The sequence below is a fragment of the Zophobas morio genome, unplaced genomic scaffold (assembly GCF_036711695.1).
Source record: "Zophobas morio isolate AGI-343-1 ecotype UQ-CSIRO unplaced genomic scaffold, CSIRO_AGI_Zmor_V1 ptg000058l, whole genome shotgun sequence".
NCBI classification, from domain to species: domain Eukaryota; kingdom Metazoa; phylum Arthropoda; class Insecta; order Coleoptera; family Tenebrionidae; genus Zophobas; species Zophobas morio.
The window spans coordinates 1,202,224-1,222,726 of NW_026972163.1; the positions used below are offsets into that span (position 1 = coordinate 1,202,224).

Genomic DNA, 20,503 nt, shown 5'->3' on the forward strand with positions numbered 1-20,503 from the left:
ATAAACACTATATTTAGTAAAAACGATCTTTACAGTTCAGGTAACCCAATGTCTGTAATCGGAAAAGAAACTCATGAAAAAAACGAAACGGTACTGATGAATTTATCTTTTATTCAGATGACAAGCGTATTGACTAGTTGTTAATAAGAGCACTTCCACATATAAAAAATATTTTGTTGGGTTCTAAGTTTATAGAACTAAATTAATTACATGGTAACTCACAAGTAGTATCAAATACCCACATGTCTACATGAACACAAAATAATACTCTTCCCAAAAAAAGTTCTAAATAAATTAGCATAGTTAGCCTTTGCACAGCAAGTTTTGGTCAAACAACAGATAAACTATGAATGTATGATGACAATGAATACTTAAAACATATATCTAATATTAAATATTTTTAGTTCTTTCATTTTGTTATTCAGTATTATTTGATTTAGGACATTAGTAGTGCTTACAAATAGGCGATTATAACATACAGTAACCAAATTATTAAATTTAATTTTATGTGGAGTAGTTCCCTTACTCATAAAAAAAGAAAAATAAATCAACATGATCACAAAAATATACATACGTTATTAGAATAGATTAGTTACAAATCCCAGAAATAACAAAAAACTCTACCTATCAAAAATACTGTACATAACAATATCATTAGTTTAAATAAATGCAAAGAACTTAGAATGCCTAACTTTTCAACATTAATTCCCTTTTGCGATTCTAGCCCTTATGGTATATGTAGTTTTTTACAATATGGTCACTATTATACAGCCAATCATGTTAAACAAAAACGTCTTCAACATGCACGAAATATTAGGAAACAGTCTGAACAAATTCTTCTTGGTTTACTTCTTGCGAATCTGGAGAAGTATACAGTATATTGGCTGATATGATAATTGGATATTCTAAATCTTTATCAAGGGACATTATCTGTATCTCTTCACCTTTAGCAAGACCCAATTTCAATATTTCTGACTGTTTTGAATACACAATCTGCCTCTGCTCATTCAGCTTGACAACAGTGACTCTGCAACATTACAACTTGTTACTACAAATTAAACATTAATCTCATAAATATACCTTATAGCTATATGCCTTGTGGTTTGAAAACTTAACAACTGTTCAAATTCGGACCTATGATTCCTTTTAACAGAGAGTGTAAATCCATCAGTCATCATCAATAAATCCATTCCAAAATGGAATCCAGTCCACCTCCATACGTGTCGTTCGTTAACTAGCAAAATCCTACCACAACGAAGACTTGTATCAAGAAACACATCATCTGGAACTTCATTGGGTCTAAAAAAAATTGATAATAATGTAAAAGGTGGATTAACGCTGTTTGTTTACCCTTTGTCATCATTTTGGTTTACTCGTAAAACTTGTTTCCACTGTTGGAGAACTACGGGATTAAGCCAACTATGCGGAATAATATTATCGTGAAGGACTAATTCTACATCCATTTGATGCGATATTAAATTTGGTATCCGTAGACCTTGGAAAACCGGCACAAATTTTCGTCCTTCGTCCGTTAAAAGATACGGCATTTCATCTAAAATAATTTACAATAACAAAACATAATAAATTGTCAATAGTAATTACTTTTTCTAGAACAAAAGAAGTTGTTGACTTCTTTGCTATTTGGTGCTTCCTCACCAATTTCAGGATGGGTGAGTATAAACACCCAATATTTTAATAGTACATAGATAGAATATTCAGTCTGCATTACAAATAAGTCAGGATGAGCTACTAACTTAGCCATCAAAGGTATGGGAATGCTTTTTAAATTAACTACAGGGTGACTAAAGTAATACGTCATTAAATTAACTAGAAACCATCTAAAACAAACTTCTTGCAACTTCTTTTCACCATACTGGCACGCTGCATTGTAGTACTCTAAAGACGTCTGAAAAAAAAATGGTGAACTGAAAGCTTTTTTAAAGAGTTTTATACCTTTGGATTTATTGTTTCTAACATCACTTCTGTACATTTTTCAATCAATGCGTCAAGTTGAAACATTGTAGCTGTCGCTAACGTCGATACGATCTGCAATGGATTAAGGGTAATTTCACAGTTGTACAGGGATCCGAATACCACTTTCAGGGCTGAAAATCAAACATCAACACAAATAAAACAATATATCTTTTCTGAAATTAACTTTCAAAAGTATGAATCGACTCTAGTGCGCATTTCTCTTTTTATTTCAGATCTTTTACTTTTAATATACAGGCAAGGTTGCTAACAGAATTATGAAAAAGTTGCATTGTATTTTTACAATATTTCATTAGATAAACTAAACCTGTTGGAAACATTTACATATAAAAAGTATCAAGATTTCATCTGTTATATTATTGAAAATAGATTTAAAAAAAAGTAAGAGACCAAAGTAGCACGGTTATTTGACTAACATATTTTAAAATGATTCTCGACCACATTGAGTGTTCTGTTTTTGAGAAATAACACACAATTTAGCTTTTTTAAAACAGAACACCCTATATATTTTTATATTTTTTCATTGGCATTTTCCCAGACTTTCAAACCGTAGTTTATTTTTGAAATTCCGATGACGTTGCCACGTTATTTTAATTTTCTTGAATTTTTTTGGAAACAATGGTTCACCAAAAAATCCCAATTAGGTTATTTTTAAAATCTGTAACGATATTTTGTGGAGAGATAAGCTTATTGTGATATAAATTAGGTCTTAATATACAGTGTTTATAAAAAATCAAAAATATAACAATTATTAAATATCAAAATTTCAGCTTTTTCAAATAGAATCCCGTTATTGTATTTTACTGCGTTTGTATTTTCTTTCTTTTTCGTTAAGTATTTCTATATCTAAAGTTTTTAAGAGACAGAAAATAAAAAATAGAGTACGATCAAAGACGTTGTATTATTATTAATATATCCTTCCAAAATAATATATCCAGAGTGTTCAATTTGAAAAAACTAAAATACCGGTATTTGGAAATCGTAATGTTTTTAATTTTTGTTTATAAACACTCAGTACATCAAAATTTGATGTAAATGATATCATAACAAAGTATATACCTGTGTTTACTTTTCCATAAAATATTCTAACAGATTTTAAAAATAATCCGATTGCGATTTTTTTTGTGAACCCCTGCACTGCTAAAAAAATTGGTCGAAGGTTATACAATAATACAATTCGAAAAATTATAAAATCTGATTCTGCGAATTTTATTTTTTTATCAGAACCCTTGTAAGTTATGAAAATATGTGTGGAACATTAAAGTAAATGTAAAGAAGCATGCTGGGCGTATGTTCTAAATGAGTTTTCCCTTAACAAAATTTTCTGATGACGTCATCAACATTTTCGCAAAAACACATTAAATTCATTAATTTTTGAGTTATGTTTAAGAAATTTAAAAACTTTTAATGCAATGATAAATCACAAGTATCGACTTATCATACCTTGCAGATTTTGGATAGGATTTATTCGGAAAAATTTTGAGATAACGTTATAATTTTTTGGGAGGGGATAAACGAATAAATTTTGCTTAACGATTTACCATGATTACGATAACCTTAAAATATTTACAAGATTTCAGAGCAATGAGTTTTGCAGTTTCAAAGTTATGTAGCAAAATATTGTTATTCAGTTTTGAATTTCTTCCAAAAATTCTGAACGTCTAGGGTGAAAATTCGACACGCATTCACACACCACAAGTGCAGGAGTATCTTATTTTTAAAAATTTAAAAAACTTTTTATAAATTTTGGAAATGACGTCATCCCATTGGTGATGGGGATGATTAGCCAAATTTTAGGTGGAATTTAACCATCTACCTACATGATATTCTTAACATACATCCAAAATATGACAATAATCGGTCGTGTAGTTGCGGAGATTACTTGTAAAAATGGATGCAGACAGACGGAAATGGGAGACCACTTTTTTCGTACTCTAATCAACATACAAATTATTTAAGTTTAAATAAAGTACTTTTTGTAACGAGATACGCTCAAAAGATTTAAAAAAATAAAAAATCTAATGAGTGTTACGTTTCTAACTAAAAATTGTTACTTTTTGAAATTTTGCTACTTTAGTAATACCGTGTGATTTTTAAAATTCTTGTGTTCTAGTTGGCCATGACACGTACGTCACCAGTGCAACTGAAACGGCAAACTAGAGCAAAAATTTTTAAAAATCCCCGATATTTTTAAACACAACCTTCCGGATTCTATGCTTATTAAATTAAAACTATTCTTCAATAAAGATTCATTTATTAATTTTTTGGAAACATAAGTATTTTAATTTCAATACGCATAAAGCAAACATTTAGACGTTATTCTGCTTTATGAATTTTTGGGAAATTAAATAGGTCTTTCTTCAAATAATAAAGAAAATTAGAGGACTTGAAAATCAACAGAAGTTCATATATTCAAAACCATATTACTAAAGTACTAATAAGACTTCACTTCAAAACATTTTTTAGAGAAAATGAACACAATGTTATTAATGTCTTATCCAAAATTTTAAATAACTCTTCAGTTTCTTGGATAAAATATAAAATTTGATTCTATAGTTTCCCCAGTTCTAATTCGGTTTTATGATAGTACCCCATTATGTAAAAGTTAACGTCCTTAACAACAGATTACTACTGCAAGTGATGGGACAGTCATAAATGAGGATTATGCAGTATAATGGCAACGGCATGCTTAAATCCATATTTATGACTGCCCTATCACTTGCAGTAGTAATCTGTTGTTAAGAAAGTTAACTTTTACACATCATAAAACCGAATAAGAACTGAGGAAACTATACCATTCTAAATTTTTTTATGATAACCCACACAAGTAAAGAAACATGCTACGCTGCAGTTTCAACTGCGATGGTAATGACGTCATCAAAAATTTTAATTTTAATACGTCTAGTGTAACACCAATGACAAATGAACTAGGTGCTCAGAATTTCACGAAAATTAAAGAAGCCAGTTTTGAATTAATCGATAAAACAAATTGCTTCATTAACTTGTTTGAAAAATTTTGTATCAATAACTGTAAAAATATAAATTAATTACCAAGGTACAAACTACATTCCATCTAGAGGTATAGTTTTAACATTATTCAGTACATTTTTGAGATGACGTCATCGATAATCTAGACAGGATGAATAAATAAATTTTAATTGAAACATTTTATTTTTTACGACAACCAATGCAGGTTGAAAGCATGGATATTTTATCACAGCACAGAAAAAATCATGTCTTTGTGTAAATTTCAAGTGAGATTTTCGTAGCAAAATTATGAAATGACGTCGTTAAATTTTTGGCAGAAAGGAGAGGCACATTTAAATTAACGTTAGATATTAGACATTCATCAAAATGACCTGCCAGACTTTCATAGCTTACGGTGGGGAAATAAAAGTAAGGCATTCTTAGATTTATTATTATGATCATTATTTGTGGTACTCCTCCGGGGGAAAGCAGATTAACCAATCATACGATAACCAACTCATAAAACGTGTAACTGATATTGCAGCTAATTACATTGATAAAGTTACAGTTGAGATTTGTCGTTAACAATAATTTTAACGAATGTGTTATTTCAAGTTTTGTTGCCTATTCTTTTTGTTGGAAATATTATATTAAGACATAATCTCTTTTAAACTACTCAACAAATTCTTTTTATTTTATATTACAATAGAGATTGTACAACTTTAACCATCAGAATTTGCACATACATCACCTCAAAAACTCTGATGGCATCAATTCAAAATATTCTTACACAAATCTCACTGTAGAAATACAACATAATATGCTCGCTTTCCTGCGATCTAACAATTCACTTTTCCTCAAAAAAAAAAAGAGCATTAAGTTATACTTATCGCAAAAATTACAAACCAATTTCTTTGAAATTACCGTAAAGACTAGCACTGATTGTCTGATTAAATATTACCGAAAATTTATTTATTCATTCATTCATCTCACAGGCTGATGAAGTCAGTGAAAAAAATATTTAATGCATATGCATCAAGATATCGTATTACATGTAATTCAGTATTATACTCTTATCAAAATCTCCTTATCTCTTAAGTTTTGTCCACATCCATGCAACATTGGTATGGCTTGAGTATAAAGGTTCTGTGGAAACAACTTCACAATTTTTATTAAATAAGACTCATTTATCTACTTTATCTTTTATCATTCATTCAATTTTTATTTTGCAGATTATTAAATATTAAGAAATTTTGAAAGTCTTACCCTTAAAGTTTTATGTCACTATCAAATACAGCACTCTGTGTATTTAAACAAATTCATATTTGTATTATTTGTTTTTTAAGGTCTCAGTAGTAAGAAATTACAAATTTATTATACTGCAAACAGGTAATAATAATTTATAATTATTTATAAACGACAATGGAGAGTATAGATATGTAATGACAGGTAGGTATACCATGTTAACTTCGTGGACATAACAATCACTTACACTCTATCGTAATAAGAGGGTCCACGACATCAATGTGTATGTACTTTTTAGTTGCTTCAAGCCATGACCCTCCAAACATACTTGCAAAATATGGACTCTGGCACAAATATATCTTATGTAAATAAAATTCCTCACCCAAGGCACAAACTGTCACATCTGAATTTTTACCTTCTTCAAATAATGCTTGGTAAATATATTGTGCGGTACTCACAAGTTTTTTCCTAAAATACAAAAACGTGTAGCTCATGTGCAATGCAATTTGTGTGATGTTACTCACCTTTTTGGAGTGTGTAAGGCAATATCGATTACCTTATTAATCTCATCGTCTTCAGTATCTGAATGTTTTCTTTTCCTTCCAGATATAAAACTTGTTACATTTTCTACTATACTATTACTAGAATAAATAATCCCCATTGTAAAACGTAGTTATTAATACCAAAAATGGTTTAAATGTTTATAACTAGCTTTTAGTTAAATTAAAATCAGTATTAAAAGCGTCATTTCGATAAGTCACTGTCACTCATGTTAGAAAAAATCTTTAAAAAATTGAACATATACACACAACTTTTTGTAAAAGTCACAAAAACTGTGCAATAATAATAAATTTGCAGAAAACTTTCTCTCTTTCGTAATTGTTTACTCCATGTGCGACTCGTAATAATAATTAGAAAATCATATAAAAATTATAAACGCTCACAAATCTTACGTAAATTATTATCATTTTTCCATTAACATTACCATAGATCATTAATTGCTCACTTATCATTAGTTATGTATTTTTAGTGGTGAAACATATAAAATTTCCAAAGGTATAAATACGGTGTGCCCTCCGCCACTGATTATCGGTAACAGAACTTACAGCTTTACCGATTAAACGTAAACATAACCGCTAACGTTGCAGATGTTTGACACTTGAATTCTTGTGCTAGTAAAATGAGCAATACCTCCTCGAAGTGGAAATGGTTATGTCACCTCCAAAAATAAACACTTTCACACCATTCACAAACCATTTTTAAAAACACTGTCCCGTTTCCGATGATTTCATCTGCCCACATAAAAGCGCGAACAAAATGAGCGTTTTCTTGAGGTTAAGACATGAAGAATATAGGTTATGTCATTTCTTTTTGTCCAAAAATTCGTACAACAGACGGATAATTTATCAGCTAGGTGATAAGAATGTTCTGTTACGATCGCAACGAAGAAATTTCTCTTTGCAGTCGACTATAGATTCATTTGCAAAAACTCAAACTGGAATTTTCAAGACACTGTCGGAAAGTACTCCAGTTGAGTACTGCCAAAAATTTTTGCTAAACGTTCACGATGTAACAGGACTACCATGGTGGGCTACAATAATATGTACCACAATGATGTTGCGTTCTTGCATAACGGTGCCGTTTGCAATTTATCAAAATTATATTTTAGCAAAACTGGAGTACGTCAAGATTGAGATGGATGATATTGCCAAAGAATTAAAAAAGGAAACGGCGGTTGCCGTTAAAATGTATAATTGGGATGAAAAAACTGCAAGAATTAGTTTTAAAAGATCTGTAATAACGTTATTATTTATTAGTGCTTTTTTTATGGTTGTTAATTTTAGATCAGGAAACAGTGGACTAATTTAATTGCAAGAGAAAACTGCCATCCATTTAAAACAACACTACTGGTATTTTTCCAATTACCTTTATGGGTGTCACTTTCAATTAGCTTAAGAAATTTAGTGTATATGTTGCCAAATCAAGATTTTCATGCTCAGTTGACTTTTACCGAGTTGAGTGTTGGTGGATTTGGCTGGATACCTAATTTAGTAGAAGTTGATTCTTCATTAATTTTGCCAGTTTGTTTCGGTTTACTGAACTTAGGCATTATAGAAGTAAATGGTAATTTTTATTCAGTGCTAATTAATAATGTGCTAATTTGCAGCTGCAAACTTTGTCTAAAGTGAATGTACCAACAAAACTCCAAAAATTCTTAACCAATTTTTTTAGAGGACTTAGTATCTTGATGATTCCCATTGCTTCAGTCGTACCATCTGTAAGAAACTGGAAAACAATATTTAATTTTTGTTATGATATCATTTTTAGTGTGTCGTTTTATACTGGACTACATCAAGTGCTTTTGGATTCGTTCAGAATTTAATTTTGGTGTCACCTAAAATTAGGCGACTATGTAAAATTCCACAGACCCCTAGTGAACTGGAACAACCATACAAACATATAATAACGGGCATCAAGTACAGATTCAAATATTTTTCAGACAAAAACAGTTAATAAATAATTGAAACCAAATAATTTATTAGTCTAATTTCATTGCCATTTTTTAAAATTAGCGGGATTCAGTGACGTTTGCAATGTCAAAATTGTTTTTGGCGGCATCAAAATTGACAGTTGACATTTCTTAAAATAAACATTCGACTGGAATTGCAGCTGCTCGGTGTGTATCGTGTATACGTAAATTGTATCGACGTCGACGATTACGTTGTCTACGTGTCAGTGTTCCAGTTAGAAACTCCAAAACAGTTACATACTTCACAGTCTGTTGTGTGGAAGAGAAGGTATACCACGTTGTAGTGGTTGGTCGTGTTTGTCCAATTTTATAGTGATTGAACGGCCGAAGTTTAGGGTAACAAACCACCGTAAAAATTATTTAAAGTTAATCAATAAGTAATAGACTATTAATATATAAAAAAATGGTAAAGCCGGTCAGAAAAAACTCAAACAAAAATCCCCCGATTTTGAGTCACGAATTTATTATTCAAAATCATGCAGATATTGTCTCCTGCGTGGCTATGGTATTCGTGGTTGGCCTCATGATTCAGGTAAATATCAAATTGTGAGAAATTTTTGTCATATTCTTCCAAAAAACTTTGACATATGTTCAGAAATGTAATACGGGTTTTGTTTTAGGCTACATCACCACTGGCCTCAGTTTTCATAGCTCTTCAGCACAATGTGACAGAAGCTGGTGAAATTCCATTGTACAGTCCTGGCGTGAAAGATTGGGCAGGTGTATTTTTTTACAGTTTGATTTGTATTGTGATCCACGCCATCATTCAGGAGTACGCTTTGGATGTAAGTGTGGTGTATGTCTGTATAGTCAGAATAATAACAATTTTTGTTTATAGAAAATATCCAAAAAGTTGCATTTGTCCAAATCAAAACTTGCGGCGTTTTCTAATAGTGGACAGCTGGCAGTGTTCTTTTTGGTATCCACATTTTGGGGCGCCGATATTGTTTTAAAAGAACATTATTTGCCTGAGATTGCGCGGTTGTGGTCTGATTATCCAGCTCCTATGCCATTCCTTGTCAAACTATACATTATCATACAGCTCGCTTATAGTCTTCATGAATTGCCTGAACTGTACTTCCAAAGAGTAAAACGGGAGGAGTATTCATCAAAGGCTATTCAGAGTATTGTCACTCTACTTTTAATAGCTCTTCCTTACTTTTTAAAGTAATTATACTATTAGTGTATTAATTATAATGCAGCGTTTACTTTCAGCTTTAACCGTTTATTGGTTTGTCTTTTATTGTTACATCATGCATCAGAACTATTTTCTCACATTTCCCAGCTGATTCAAACTATTGATAAAGATGAGAAGTTTTCAAAAGGTAGTAATGTTTATATATTTTTTAATTCAACAAGATGATAATTTTCATTGCAGTTGCACGTTTAGTGTCCAATGTTTTGCAATTCTTCGCTCGTCTAGGAAGCATAATTTTGGCTATTTTAACTCTATGGCATGGTTTATCAAAAGGTGACCAACAGCCACTTGATATTCAAAATGGTTACTTTAATACACCTACAATTCGTCTTTCAATTTTATCACTGATTTTAGGTTTGCAAATGTGAGTTTTTTACAATTGATGAAAAGTATAAAATTTGTATGCCTTCTTTTGCAGGTATTTGATATTTGAGGTTATTAAGCAAGAAGTTGCTCGTTCTCGTGAAAACAAAGTATATACAACTGTTCCCAAACCTAAGGTGCAAAAAAAAGAAAAGTCAAAAAAAAGTAAGGTGTAAACAAATTTCTTTGCTTTTATTAATTATAATTATTGTAGATAAAAAAGTTAGTCATGAAGAGTCTGACCTTCCTGAAGTTGACCAAAATACTAACAAGACTTTGAGACATAAACAGAAAGTAAAATAATTGTTTCCTTTTTTTTTGTATATCATATATGTGTAATTAAACCAGACTTTACTGCTGGTGACTGTTTGTTTTCTACATAAAAATAAAAACGAAATTTAAGTTTTTTTTGTGTTTAATATATTGTTAAATATGCCTGTTCACGTCACGAGTGGTAGAAGTATAACAACGGTCTATAATCAATACTCCAAACTAGAATTATCATATTTCTTAAATACTGAATTAAATAGACCTGGGTTTGGTGTTAAGTAGTTTTGATTCTTATAATAATATTTATTGTAAAATGTAACCCGCCCTATTATTTGCCAATTTTGACTGGTAAAATGTAGGGTTACTGCAGTGGAAAATATGCGTAGGCACAAGCATTATGTGATGTGCATAAAAATCAAACAGGTAATCTATTCTGTAATCTTTAGGTATGCAATATTTATGACATTTTATAAAAACAAAGTAATTGACCCCCTTTCTTCGCTTTTATTGACGTGTTATATGTGAAATTGTGCGTTACAATCATAAAACTATATGGAATATTACGTATTTGCATATTTTTGGCATTAAATGAATCGATTTAATCTCGACTCTTGCGCCACGCGATTAACAGTTAATCATTTTTATAAATAAAAATCGAAGTTTTGTTATATATGTTTTTTGGGTCCAATGTAGCGCTGTATTTCGAGGTTTAAAAATTTAATAACACTTTTCGACGAAGAATAATTTATTAACTCACTAGGTACAACGGTAGGTATATATGTATTTATAAGTATAAACCGCGGCGCAGGTGTAAACTATAGATCCTGAGAGTTCGAAGCTGAAGACCGGGCACCAGTGCAAAAGATGGATAAAATATCTTCAAGGTTTTATATGAAGAGATCTTAGTAATAAGAGTAACTGAGTGATTTGGAAGTTCAGGACTACAAACGTCCATTTTATACGACCAGCGGAGGTGGTGGACCAATCCTTGGAGTCTCCTCCAGTTGGTGGCGTAAATAAGTGGGTTGGCGCGCTTAAGAACTGATGCTGGTTACCTGTGCACCACGAAGAGGATGTTGGCGACATGTTGGCTGAGTGCTTTGGTATATACTCCAGATACCCCATAGCTCCCCTTGGCTACAATCTTGGTATGGTTACGCTCGGTTATGATCAAACTTTATATTATATTGCTGGTTGCCTATACAAAAATGTTACAGAAAAAGACTGATATTTTGAAGTAATAAAGAAATTTGTCGAACATTATTTATACAGAACTTCCCTTGCCCCTGAAGTATATTCGAACAAATACGCTCCTTTGAAAAATTATAAAACTTGACTTAACATTTTTACTTATCGAGCGTAAACTAAGAAAGTACTGTAATCAAATCCATTTGACAACTGGTTACCTTCATATTTTCTCGATGTGTCATAACCCTTAGAGTACGAAAATATAGGTCTCTTGTTTTCGTACGTCTGTCTGTCCGTCGTCTGTGTCGATTTTTGTTAGACAGATAATCTCTGAAACTACCGGACCGACTGCCGTCAAATTTTATATATGTATTGTGAATGTCATGTAGATGGTAATTAAAATACTAACCAAATTTTGACTAATCATCCCCACCAACAATCTGATGACGTCACATCAAAATTGTACATAGTAAATGGGTTTTAAATTATATAAAATAACATAGCTCCACATGTGTACGATAATTAAATTACATTTACTATTGTAAATTTTGGAGATGACGTCATCCCATCGTGTGTGGGGATGATTAGATAAATTTGTTTACTGTTTACTACACGATACTCATAACGTGCATTTAAAATTTGACAACAATCGGTTTGGTAGTTTCTGAGATTATTTGTCTAATAACAACATGAGGAGACGGTAGATAGACGGAAACGGAAAACCTATTGTTTAGTATTCTAAAGGTCATGACACGTCCAAAAAACATGAAACTAGCCATTCGTCAGATTGACTCTATTACAATACATACCTACTTCCTTATTAGCTTACGCTCGGGGAGTAAAAATTGGTCCAAGGTGACTTAGAAAGAACTTTTCTCGCTTCTGAAGTACATATATAGGTCCATAACATATCCATCGTTTTTGAAACATTATAAAATTAGAATTTGTGAATTTTAATATTTTTTTATGATAACCACTAATACAAATTATGATATGTCTGTAGTGTTTAAATGAAGGTTAAGAAGCATGCTATGCGTTTGTGAGTCTAATAATAATAGTACTGTATGCCCAAAATTTCTGGAAAATGGGGCGAGCTATTATTGATTTCGTCATTAAAATAAATGGTCACATTCATTAGCATTACTGCTTTGAGCCAGTCTGTATGAGCAATTAAAAAAAAATTGGTCGAGGGTTATTTCGACAGAACTTCCCTCGTTCCTGAAGTACAGTAGTACAAAACCACCTTTCTCGCATTGAGTTTTGATTTTGCGAATTTTATTTTTTATGAATCAATAATACTTTTTTATTAACAAAACGGGGGTGTCTCCTTAAATTTTTCAGTACAATTTTATCGTCGTAAGTTACTAAATATTCAACTGAATTAATTATTTTTATTTAAAGGCAAACAATTTCATTCGCGCAGAATGAAAATGAACTCCCGTAGTTAGCTAGTGGTCACTGTTTCAAATGTGACCCGATTCTAGCCAAATACAGCGACTAGAGGCGCGGTTTCCATGGGAATGGTGTAAACGAAACGTCTAATTGAGTCTATTTTTTCTACTCTACATGTATAAAACGTCGGGAAACATGAAAACTCTATTACAACACTTATTAGCTTACGCTCAGGAAGTAAAAAACCCCAGAATTAAAATAGTGTATTATACCGAGGCGGGAAAGTATTCCATTCCTGTTGAAAGAACTATAGTTTACCGAGAGGCGTAGCTTCGAGGTGAACTTATTTTCAAGAGACAGAAACAGTATTTTTGCCGAGGTTCGTATACTATTTCATTTATAATCATTTAATAAAACAAGCAACATTATAATAATAAAAAGTTTACTTCCATAATATTGTATGTACGGCGATAATGAGTGACTCATCGTCGGTGACGGCGGCCGGACGGCGGCGTTCGCTAAAGAAAAGCCTGGAAGCGGAAGTCGCGATGGGTACTCCAGAGAAACCTCGATCGCGGAATATCTAGAAAGAAGTATGGGTCTAAATAGAGACCACTTTCGGGAATGATTCATTCAGTCAAAGAGAGAATCCAGTCAAGTTGCGCCGGGATTATTTTGTACAGGCTTTTCCGACTCATTGAAAAGTGTATCCGTGGAATCGCTGACTTTCCAACCTTTACCTTTTTTTTACAAAGCTGTATGTTGCTGATTGTGAATATTTTTAGAAAATAACTTGTAATCAAGACGTTTTAAAACGAAAAGTTTCAGAAACTTCGTTCATATTAATTACATGTTAATAAAAGGTAAATGTTCACTGTTTTCAAGAAAGCAAAAAACTAAAGGCAGCCGGAGGTCATAAGTAACAAATTAAACCTTCAAAAAGTGCAAAAGTTAAGAATCGGCACAATATACACAATAAATAAAAATGACGACGTCGTAAATAGATAGGAAAACTGAAAAATGAATTGAGGAAAGAGCAACAACGATTTACTGTAGAAAAATGGCCCATAAAATAAAATAGATGGATAGATAAGCAGCGTAAAGAAGAAATAAAAATAAGAACGCTATTCAGATAAAGAATATTGTAAATGACGGATACCACAAGCAAAGAAAAGAAGTACCTAAAACAAATGTTCAGAACACGAAAAAGGAAATATATAAAGCACAAAATAAAGAACAATGGATACAAGTTTAAAAGAAATGATATACTTATGGTACAGTATTTTTAGAAAAGGACATAAGAATAGTATGTCAGGGAAGGAGAGTGTTCTAAAAGGATAAAGGATACGATGTACTTAAATCTGCTAGCTACAACGAATTTGAAGTGAATATTCCTGAGACAAGCAAGCTCGCTCCCGACGACTGTTCAAAACAGCATTAGAAAAAGCGATTGGGGTAAACGGTCACACTGTCTGACGTATGCAAATGATGTAGTGGTCTTAACCCGTGTTGAGTGAAAACTGGTTGAAAAAAACCATGAAGCTCGAGAAACGGTTAACGCGATGGGTTTAGACGTACCTAAAACTAAATCATACCAAGAAAAGTAAAATTTTGGAATTAAGGGCGGTCTATACAGATACAGATACAGAAGGAGAACACTTACGGTCATCATAATAAGATTATTTTTTTAATTTATAAACAGACCACATGATAATTTTATGCTTATATTATAAATTAAACTAAGTATTTTCACTTTTTACATTTTTTTTTATTTATAATTGACACTGGTAATAATTTTCATGTTCCTGAAACTTTAGTATTTGCCAGACTTAACGGAATATTTTATTTTTCCATCCCCGTCAATAGATGAAGAACTCGAACTAAAGGCACCTCTTGGACCTTGGGCGGCGCCAGAGACCTTCACACCGGTACCAGTATCTTCACCAAAACGAGAAAACAATGTTGGGCTGTAACAATTAAAAATTCATTTAATAGATATGACAATACCAAAAACGTGCAACTGAGAATATAATTCTCCGGTTATTATAATACAGTAGCAACACTTAACAACCCAGTGTAATTATTATAAGTTTAATTAAGCGGTGCGTATTTACCATGCATTTACCTATATTTTATAAAATTATCGGTGAAACATTCAAGCAATGAAAAATGAAGACACTCTCAATGCTACCAAGGTTATGATGTCATCAACAATTTTTTTAAATGACGACACTCTTAACACATATTGAAAGAAGATAGGTAATAACTGAGAATTCTCCTACAAAATTTTTATCAATAAAATGAAAAAGTAAAATTTTGTCAAAATTTAGTTTTCACATAGGCTATAATATGTCAACAATAAATATTTTGACTGTCACCTTGAAAGTTATTGTGTCATACTCATAAACAAAAACTTGTCAAATATAAGTTCGGCGAGAAATTTTAGTGTTGTTTACATTTCTAATTAATGCATTAAAAAGATTTGGCAATTTAAATAGAATTGATGATGTCGATAATATTTGATCGAAACTTTCAAGTACATTACAAAAGATTTTAAGCATTTATTTCGTCCATTATTTTGATCTAATATGAGTTGCACTGTCACTATAAAATGTCTCAGGTTTATAAGCAATAGAATAATACTAGTAAAATTACACATTGCAGTGTACTGCAGATGTCTTTAGTTTTAATTATTTTATCAGTTATAGATAAGGAAAAAGATGTGGATGTATTAGACAATAATAAACCACAGATTAGAAAGTGTATCACAATGTAAATTTTCAAACGAGATTTAAAATTTTTGATGGATATGGTAATCCCTGCTTGATACAAAACCGCAAAAAAAGTTAAACTTTCTTATTCACAACCGTGATTATTTCAGTTTTTTTTCAATAACTGCAAAGTGTTTAATGAAAAAAAATCTCTTACATGCATTGAACCATATAAAACTCAATGCACCTATGTATTAAGATAATTTTAATTATATTATACCGTAAACGGAAGTCTAAGGACAAGAAAGATACCTTCAAACAATATTGGATGTATTGCAACCACAATAATTACAACGCAAAAACGGCAGTAGCTCTAGATCTAGGATCTACTCTTAAGTATATACATAATTAAAAAGTTATATTAAAAATATTTTTTTGTCCGTTTCCAAAAGATATACAATCCTCAAACAACCGTGTCAACTATTCCCACACTTCCCCTACCTATAATGACTACCAATACATATTTCAGTGTGTAGCTTCACGGTACAATTGTGTGTTGTAAATAAATTTACATTTATTTAATTGTCACTGAACAACAAAATTTAACTTTTTGATTGTTTTCATAATAATAATACTCAATTTTTGTTTAAAACATTCTTTTAAACACTAAAGAAACAGCTAAAAAATTCCTAGTTCTAATTCAATAATTATGTCGTTCTGCGTTTTTACGCTACTTTCCGCTACTTTTCTTTTTCGTTGCACTACAATAGAGATGTTAGATGTTTTTTTCCTTAAGAGGAAAAAATAGTGCTTTCATTCCTAGTCTCTTTACATTTTAATTCTCGTTAACAAATTCTATACAGTGTCATTAAAAAAAAAAAAAAAACTAAGAAGATTCTGTACCAAGAAATAAGCGTCATTTTTATGTGCAAATTTTTTGACTAATTTTGTAAATACATCAGCAAATACATTTTTAATCATCCGACCAAACACATTAGGTAACCTTCACGGCAATGAGTCGTACATTAGAAATAAACCACAAACTCATACAATTATTTCACCTAGCCTGGAGGTGTGGGTTTGTATTTTCTCAATTATGTTCTGACTAATTGTTAATTAAATTAATCAACACTGAAAATATACTTACATATTATGACCATCGGGGCCACCAACTCCACCAAAACCTTGTCCGTTGCCGGACGAGCTGCTGGAACTTGAACTAGCGAACGAATGCGAGTAGCCGCCGCCTCCGTTGCCTCCAACACCGCTGTCACCGCCACCAAAATGGAAAAAGTCTGGATCAAAGTTTCCAGCGAAACCAGGATCTACAACTCCTGGGTTGTATCCTGTAAAATAATAAAAAAATATTTGTTAGGGAACTTCACCGTAACCTTAAGATAATTTTCAAAACCCCATTGTTTTTTTTTTAATGTTTGCATACCATTTCCTCCAGGATAAAACGGTGCGCCGCCGCCACCACCCCCAGATCCACTGTTACTGTTGCTCGAAGCGGAGGCCTGTGCAGAGCTTTGGGAAGAAGCCGAAGATCCACCGCCACGTTTCATTCTTAAAAGTGGAAATAATTCTACATCCCTTTTACTCCTGAAGTAGACAACATCAGATTTATGGCCGTCGTGGTCAATAACATAGTACGATTTTGGCACAAACTCTCCCGAATCTAATAAAATTATTTATAAATTTCTAATGAGGAAAGTAAAATAATTAAAAATCAAACACTTACAGCACAAAACCTGACTAACAAAAGTTAGCAAAACTAACGCGTTTGGTATACCCATTGTCAAACACACTTGAGAGTACTGGTGATGAACTTGAAATGTTTTAACTCTACTCTCCCCTCTTAATTTATTATTCTTTGAAAATCGTTTACAGTTAATTTAAAAAAAAGCCGCGCACCTACCTGTTGCTGTTGTTATGCAATGAAGTTACCTAGACACTCTGAAACGATTGTACTGAGTAAATCACACTAATCCGTACTTCCTAATACAGCAATGACAATAATACTCACTGTGGGAGGTTGACGATATAACAAATTAGCAACTTTATTCAAACTGTACAATTTATGTATAATGTACAGGGTCCATCAAATAAATAAAAGGTACCAGATAAATAACTTAAAAACTAGCGAAAATATTTTTTGTAAAATTCGGTTGTTAATTGTTCAAGTTTTCCACATTCATTTGGGTTAGGAAAAGTGAAATTTTTCCTAACTAGAGCGGAAAAATAAAACAAAACAATATCAAACACCACTTCTCAAATTCCTTGTACGCCTTTTTATAATTTTTTTTTTTGATTTCTCGGCCAATAATGAATTACTTGCCAGTGTGGCTGACTCTTCAACATCAAAAGATACTGATGAAACATCATCTTCCAACATTTTTACCTCAAGAAACACCCAAAACACTTCAAACGTTGAAAAATTGCAAAATGTTGCGTTGTTTGTTTGTATTTTCCATGACAACAAATTTATTGCATTAAAAGGGACTTGATACTCTATTATTCAATTAAATTTATAATGAAGAGTTTTTTTACCTAATTTTACAAAATCTTGTGTGCAATTTGATAGGAAAAGTGTCTTTCCACATTCACGACATGTTTTTGATCTCGACTTCGTCTCGATCAAAAATCTCATGTCTAGAATGTGGAAAAATGTCACTTTTCCTATCTTATTGCACAAATAGCTATTTCAGATCATATATTTCTGTAAAGAGCAGATTGATACAATAATAGCCATAGTAACAATAAAATGTTAGTTAAGGTAACATTGCACACAAATATTTTGTCACATTTCTAATAATGTTTTGGTTTGTTAACTGTGCACTTTCCAACGACCGCCAGAATTAAAATAAAAATTACATACAGAAAATAGGCCAACAATTTACATATATGGATAAAATACAAAATACACATTTTATAACGTATTTAAATAATTTAAAAATAAGTATGTTAAATTATATGAAATACGGATATGTTTTTTGAAAACATTTTGGTAACACTATGACTCGTCATACCAGGGAACGAAGAATAATAATCGTCATTACTGTTACTGTGAAGACAATAATCTAATACAATCTTGAATCTTACTCGACCAAACTCAGTTCTTGTAAAAAACAAAGTTTTTCCCATTATAATTTTATGTATACACTAATCTCTCAATATCAAAATATTTAGATTGCGAAGTTCAATACAACACAGGTTTTATTCATGTTTTTTTTGCAAAATTTGTCATTTAGATACAATTTTCGAAAAAAATCAGACCAATTGTTGAATTTTTACGTTATGTGCTAGTGATTTATGAATCTCCCTCGACTTTTTACCCTAGGCATCTAGATTATCACAAAAAATAATGTATAACAAAATTTTATACTAATATTATAAGGGGAATGTTCTGAACTCTCGATAGCTCAGATGGGTTTGTTTGATTAATTGATTATACTTCAGGGGCCAGGGAATAATAACATGAAATCAATTTTTTATTTCCTGAATGTAAACTAACGAAATATTGTAATAGAGTCCACCGGTGAATGGCTACTTTCATGTTTTCTCGACGGTTCATGACACCTATAGTATGAAAAAATAGGTCCTCTGTTGATTTTTGTTAAACAGATGATCTCCAAAACTAACGACCGTTTATTGTCAGATTTTACATGTATTTTAGGAATATCGTGTAGATGATAAAATGCTAACCAAAATTTGTCTAAATATCCCCGTCAACAATGTGATGTAGTAAATGTTATTCAAATTATTCAAAAATTGAAACTATTTTAAAATTAAATCAACTACTCCTAAGCAGTGGTTATAATTAAATAATAACTTTGATACAGTACCTACCAGTAATTTTATATTACAAAATTTACATACATAATTACTGTGGAACTACGCTAGACATGGCATTAATACGGCCTTTTTCTATACGTATATTGATAGATATTTCCCAGCACGTACCCGCTAGGTTTTCTCAGTACGATCAATACATCATCAAATTTAATTTGTGACATAATTTATTGTGCAAGTAAAATATAAACCAGTGTTACAAGTTAAAGCATCTTAGACATAATGGAAATTTCATGTAAAAATGATCTAATTAGTACCTAATTGATGCTATTATTCGCAAATTATATAACTTTTGTAATAATCAAGGCTGTTTAGATCACAATATAATGCATTATTCATACAGCTATAATGTTTCTACGAAATCTACTTACGTAGAAAACAAATGCATCCAATTTTTATAATCTGCATGTATTTGTTAATTAAATAAATCAAATTTTTGACAAAAGCTTAGTTTCTATACTAACTACTCTAGCGTGTTATAAGTTTCTAAGAAAAGTATTATGGTGTTCCTGAAAAGAATGTTCATACATATACAACGTTTAGAAAATCCATGAGGTTGATTAATTAAAATTTCATGAGAACTATTTTCGTATAGTTTTTAGAAGAAATTGTTCATTTACAGAAAAATAAAAAATGTGCTGTTAAAGTTTGTTATCTACGTTGTTGCAAGATATCAAGAGTAATAAAAAACGATTTTTTTGTATTGTTATAGTCAGTTTTGACAAAAAAAGTCCAGAAATGTAAAATTTCCAAATCAAAACAAATAGGCTGCAGTGTTGAATTTTTTACAGGTGC

At 31.4% G+C, this 20,503-nt stretch overlaps 4 protein-coding genes across 7 annotated transcripts; 2 read left to right on the plus strand and 2 right to left on the minus strand.

Moving 5' to 3' along the window:
- Positions 1–91: 91 nt before the first annotated feature.
- On the minus strand, positions 92–7,079 carry LOC135143132 (protein germ cell-less). Its single transcript, XM_064074999.1, has 7 exons — positions 6,729–7,079; positions 6,452–6,672; positions 1,954–2,105; positions 1,603–1,906; positions 1,351–1,552; positions 1,081–1,299; positions 92–1,027 (listed from the first exon to the last, which is right to left on the minus strand). Exons 1-7 carry the CDS (start codon positions 6,863–6,865, stop codon positions 814–816), a joined length of 1,449 nt encoding a protein of 482 aa, XP_063931069.1. The 5' UTR covers positions 6,866–7,079; the 3' UTR covers positions 92–813.
- A 240-nt stretch (positions 7,080–7,319) lies between these two features.
- On the plus strand, positions 7,320–8,739 carry LOC135143133 (cytochrome c oxidase assembly protein COX18, mitochondrial-like). 2 transcript variants are annotated; one of them, XM_064075001.1, is made up of 5 exons: positions 7,526–7,618; positions 7,669–7,998; positions 8,049–8,321; positions 8,372–8,482; positions 8,533–8,739. In XM_064075001.1, exons 2-5 carry the CDS (start codon positions 7,816–7,818, stop codon positions 8,716–8,718), a joined length of 753 nt encoding a protein of 250 aa, XP_063931071.1. In that variant the 5' UTR covers positions 7,526–7,618; positions 7,669–7,815; the 3' UTR covers positions 8,719–8,739. The 2 variants fall into 2 exon arrangements, with proteins under 2 accessions (XP_063931070.1, XP_063931071.1); XM_064075000.1 differs by having other exon boundaries at positions 7,320–7,998.
- Positions 8,740–8,871: 132 nt separating this feature from the next.
- Positions 8,872–10,701, plus strand: LOC135143297 (translocating chain-associated membrane protein 1-like 1). Its single transcript, XM_064075162.1, has 7 exons — positions 8,872–9,266; positions 9,355–9,519; positions 9,573–9,901; positions 9,950–10,059; positions 10,113–10,296; positions 10,351–10,460; positions 10,510–10,701. The coding sequence occupies exons 1-7, from the start codon at positions 9,138–9,140 to the stop codon at positions 10,596–10,598; spliced, it is 1,116 nt and encodes a 371-aa protein (XP_063931232.1). The 5' UTR covers positions 8,872–9,137; the 3' UTR covers positions 10,599–10,701.
- Positions 10,702–14,891: 4,190 nt separating this feature from the next.
- LOC135143124 (loricrin-like) lies at positions 14,892–17,874 on the minus strand. 3 transcript variants are annotated; one of them, XM_064074989.1, is made up of 4 exons: positions 17,775–17,874; positions 17,298–17,422; positions 17,004–17,202; positions 14,892–15,112 (listed from the first exon to the last, which is right to left on the minus strand). In XM_064074989.1, exons 2-4 carry the CDS (start codon positions 17,419–17,421, stop codon positions 14,959–14,961), a joined length of 477 nt encoding a protein of 158 aa, XP_063931059.1. In that variant the 5' UTR covers position 17,422; positions 17,775–17,874; the 3' UTR covers positions 14,892–14,958. The 3 variants fall into 3 exon arrangements, with proteins under 3 accessions (XP_063931059.1, XP_063931058.1, XP_063931057.1); XM_064074988.1 differs by having other exon boundaries at positions 17,298–17,534; positions 17,775–17,853; XM_064074987.1 differs by lacking the exon at positions 17,775–17,874 and adding an exon at positions 17,598–17,726 and having other exon boundaries at positions 17,298–17,534.
- Between the last annotated feature and the right edge of the window lie 2,629 nt (positions 17,875–20,503).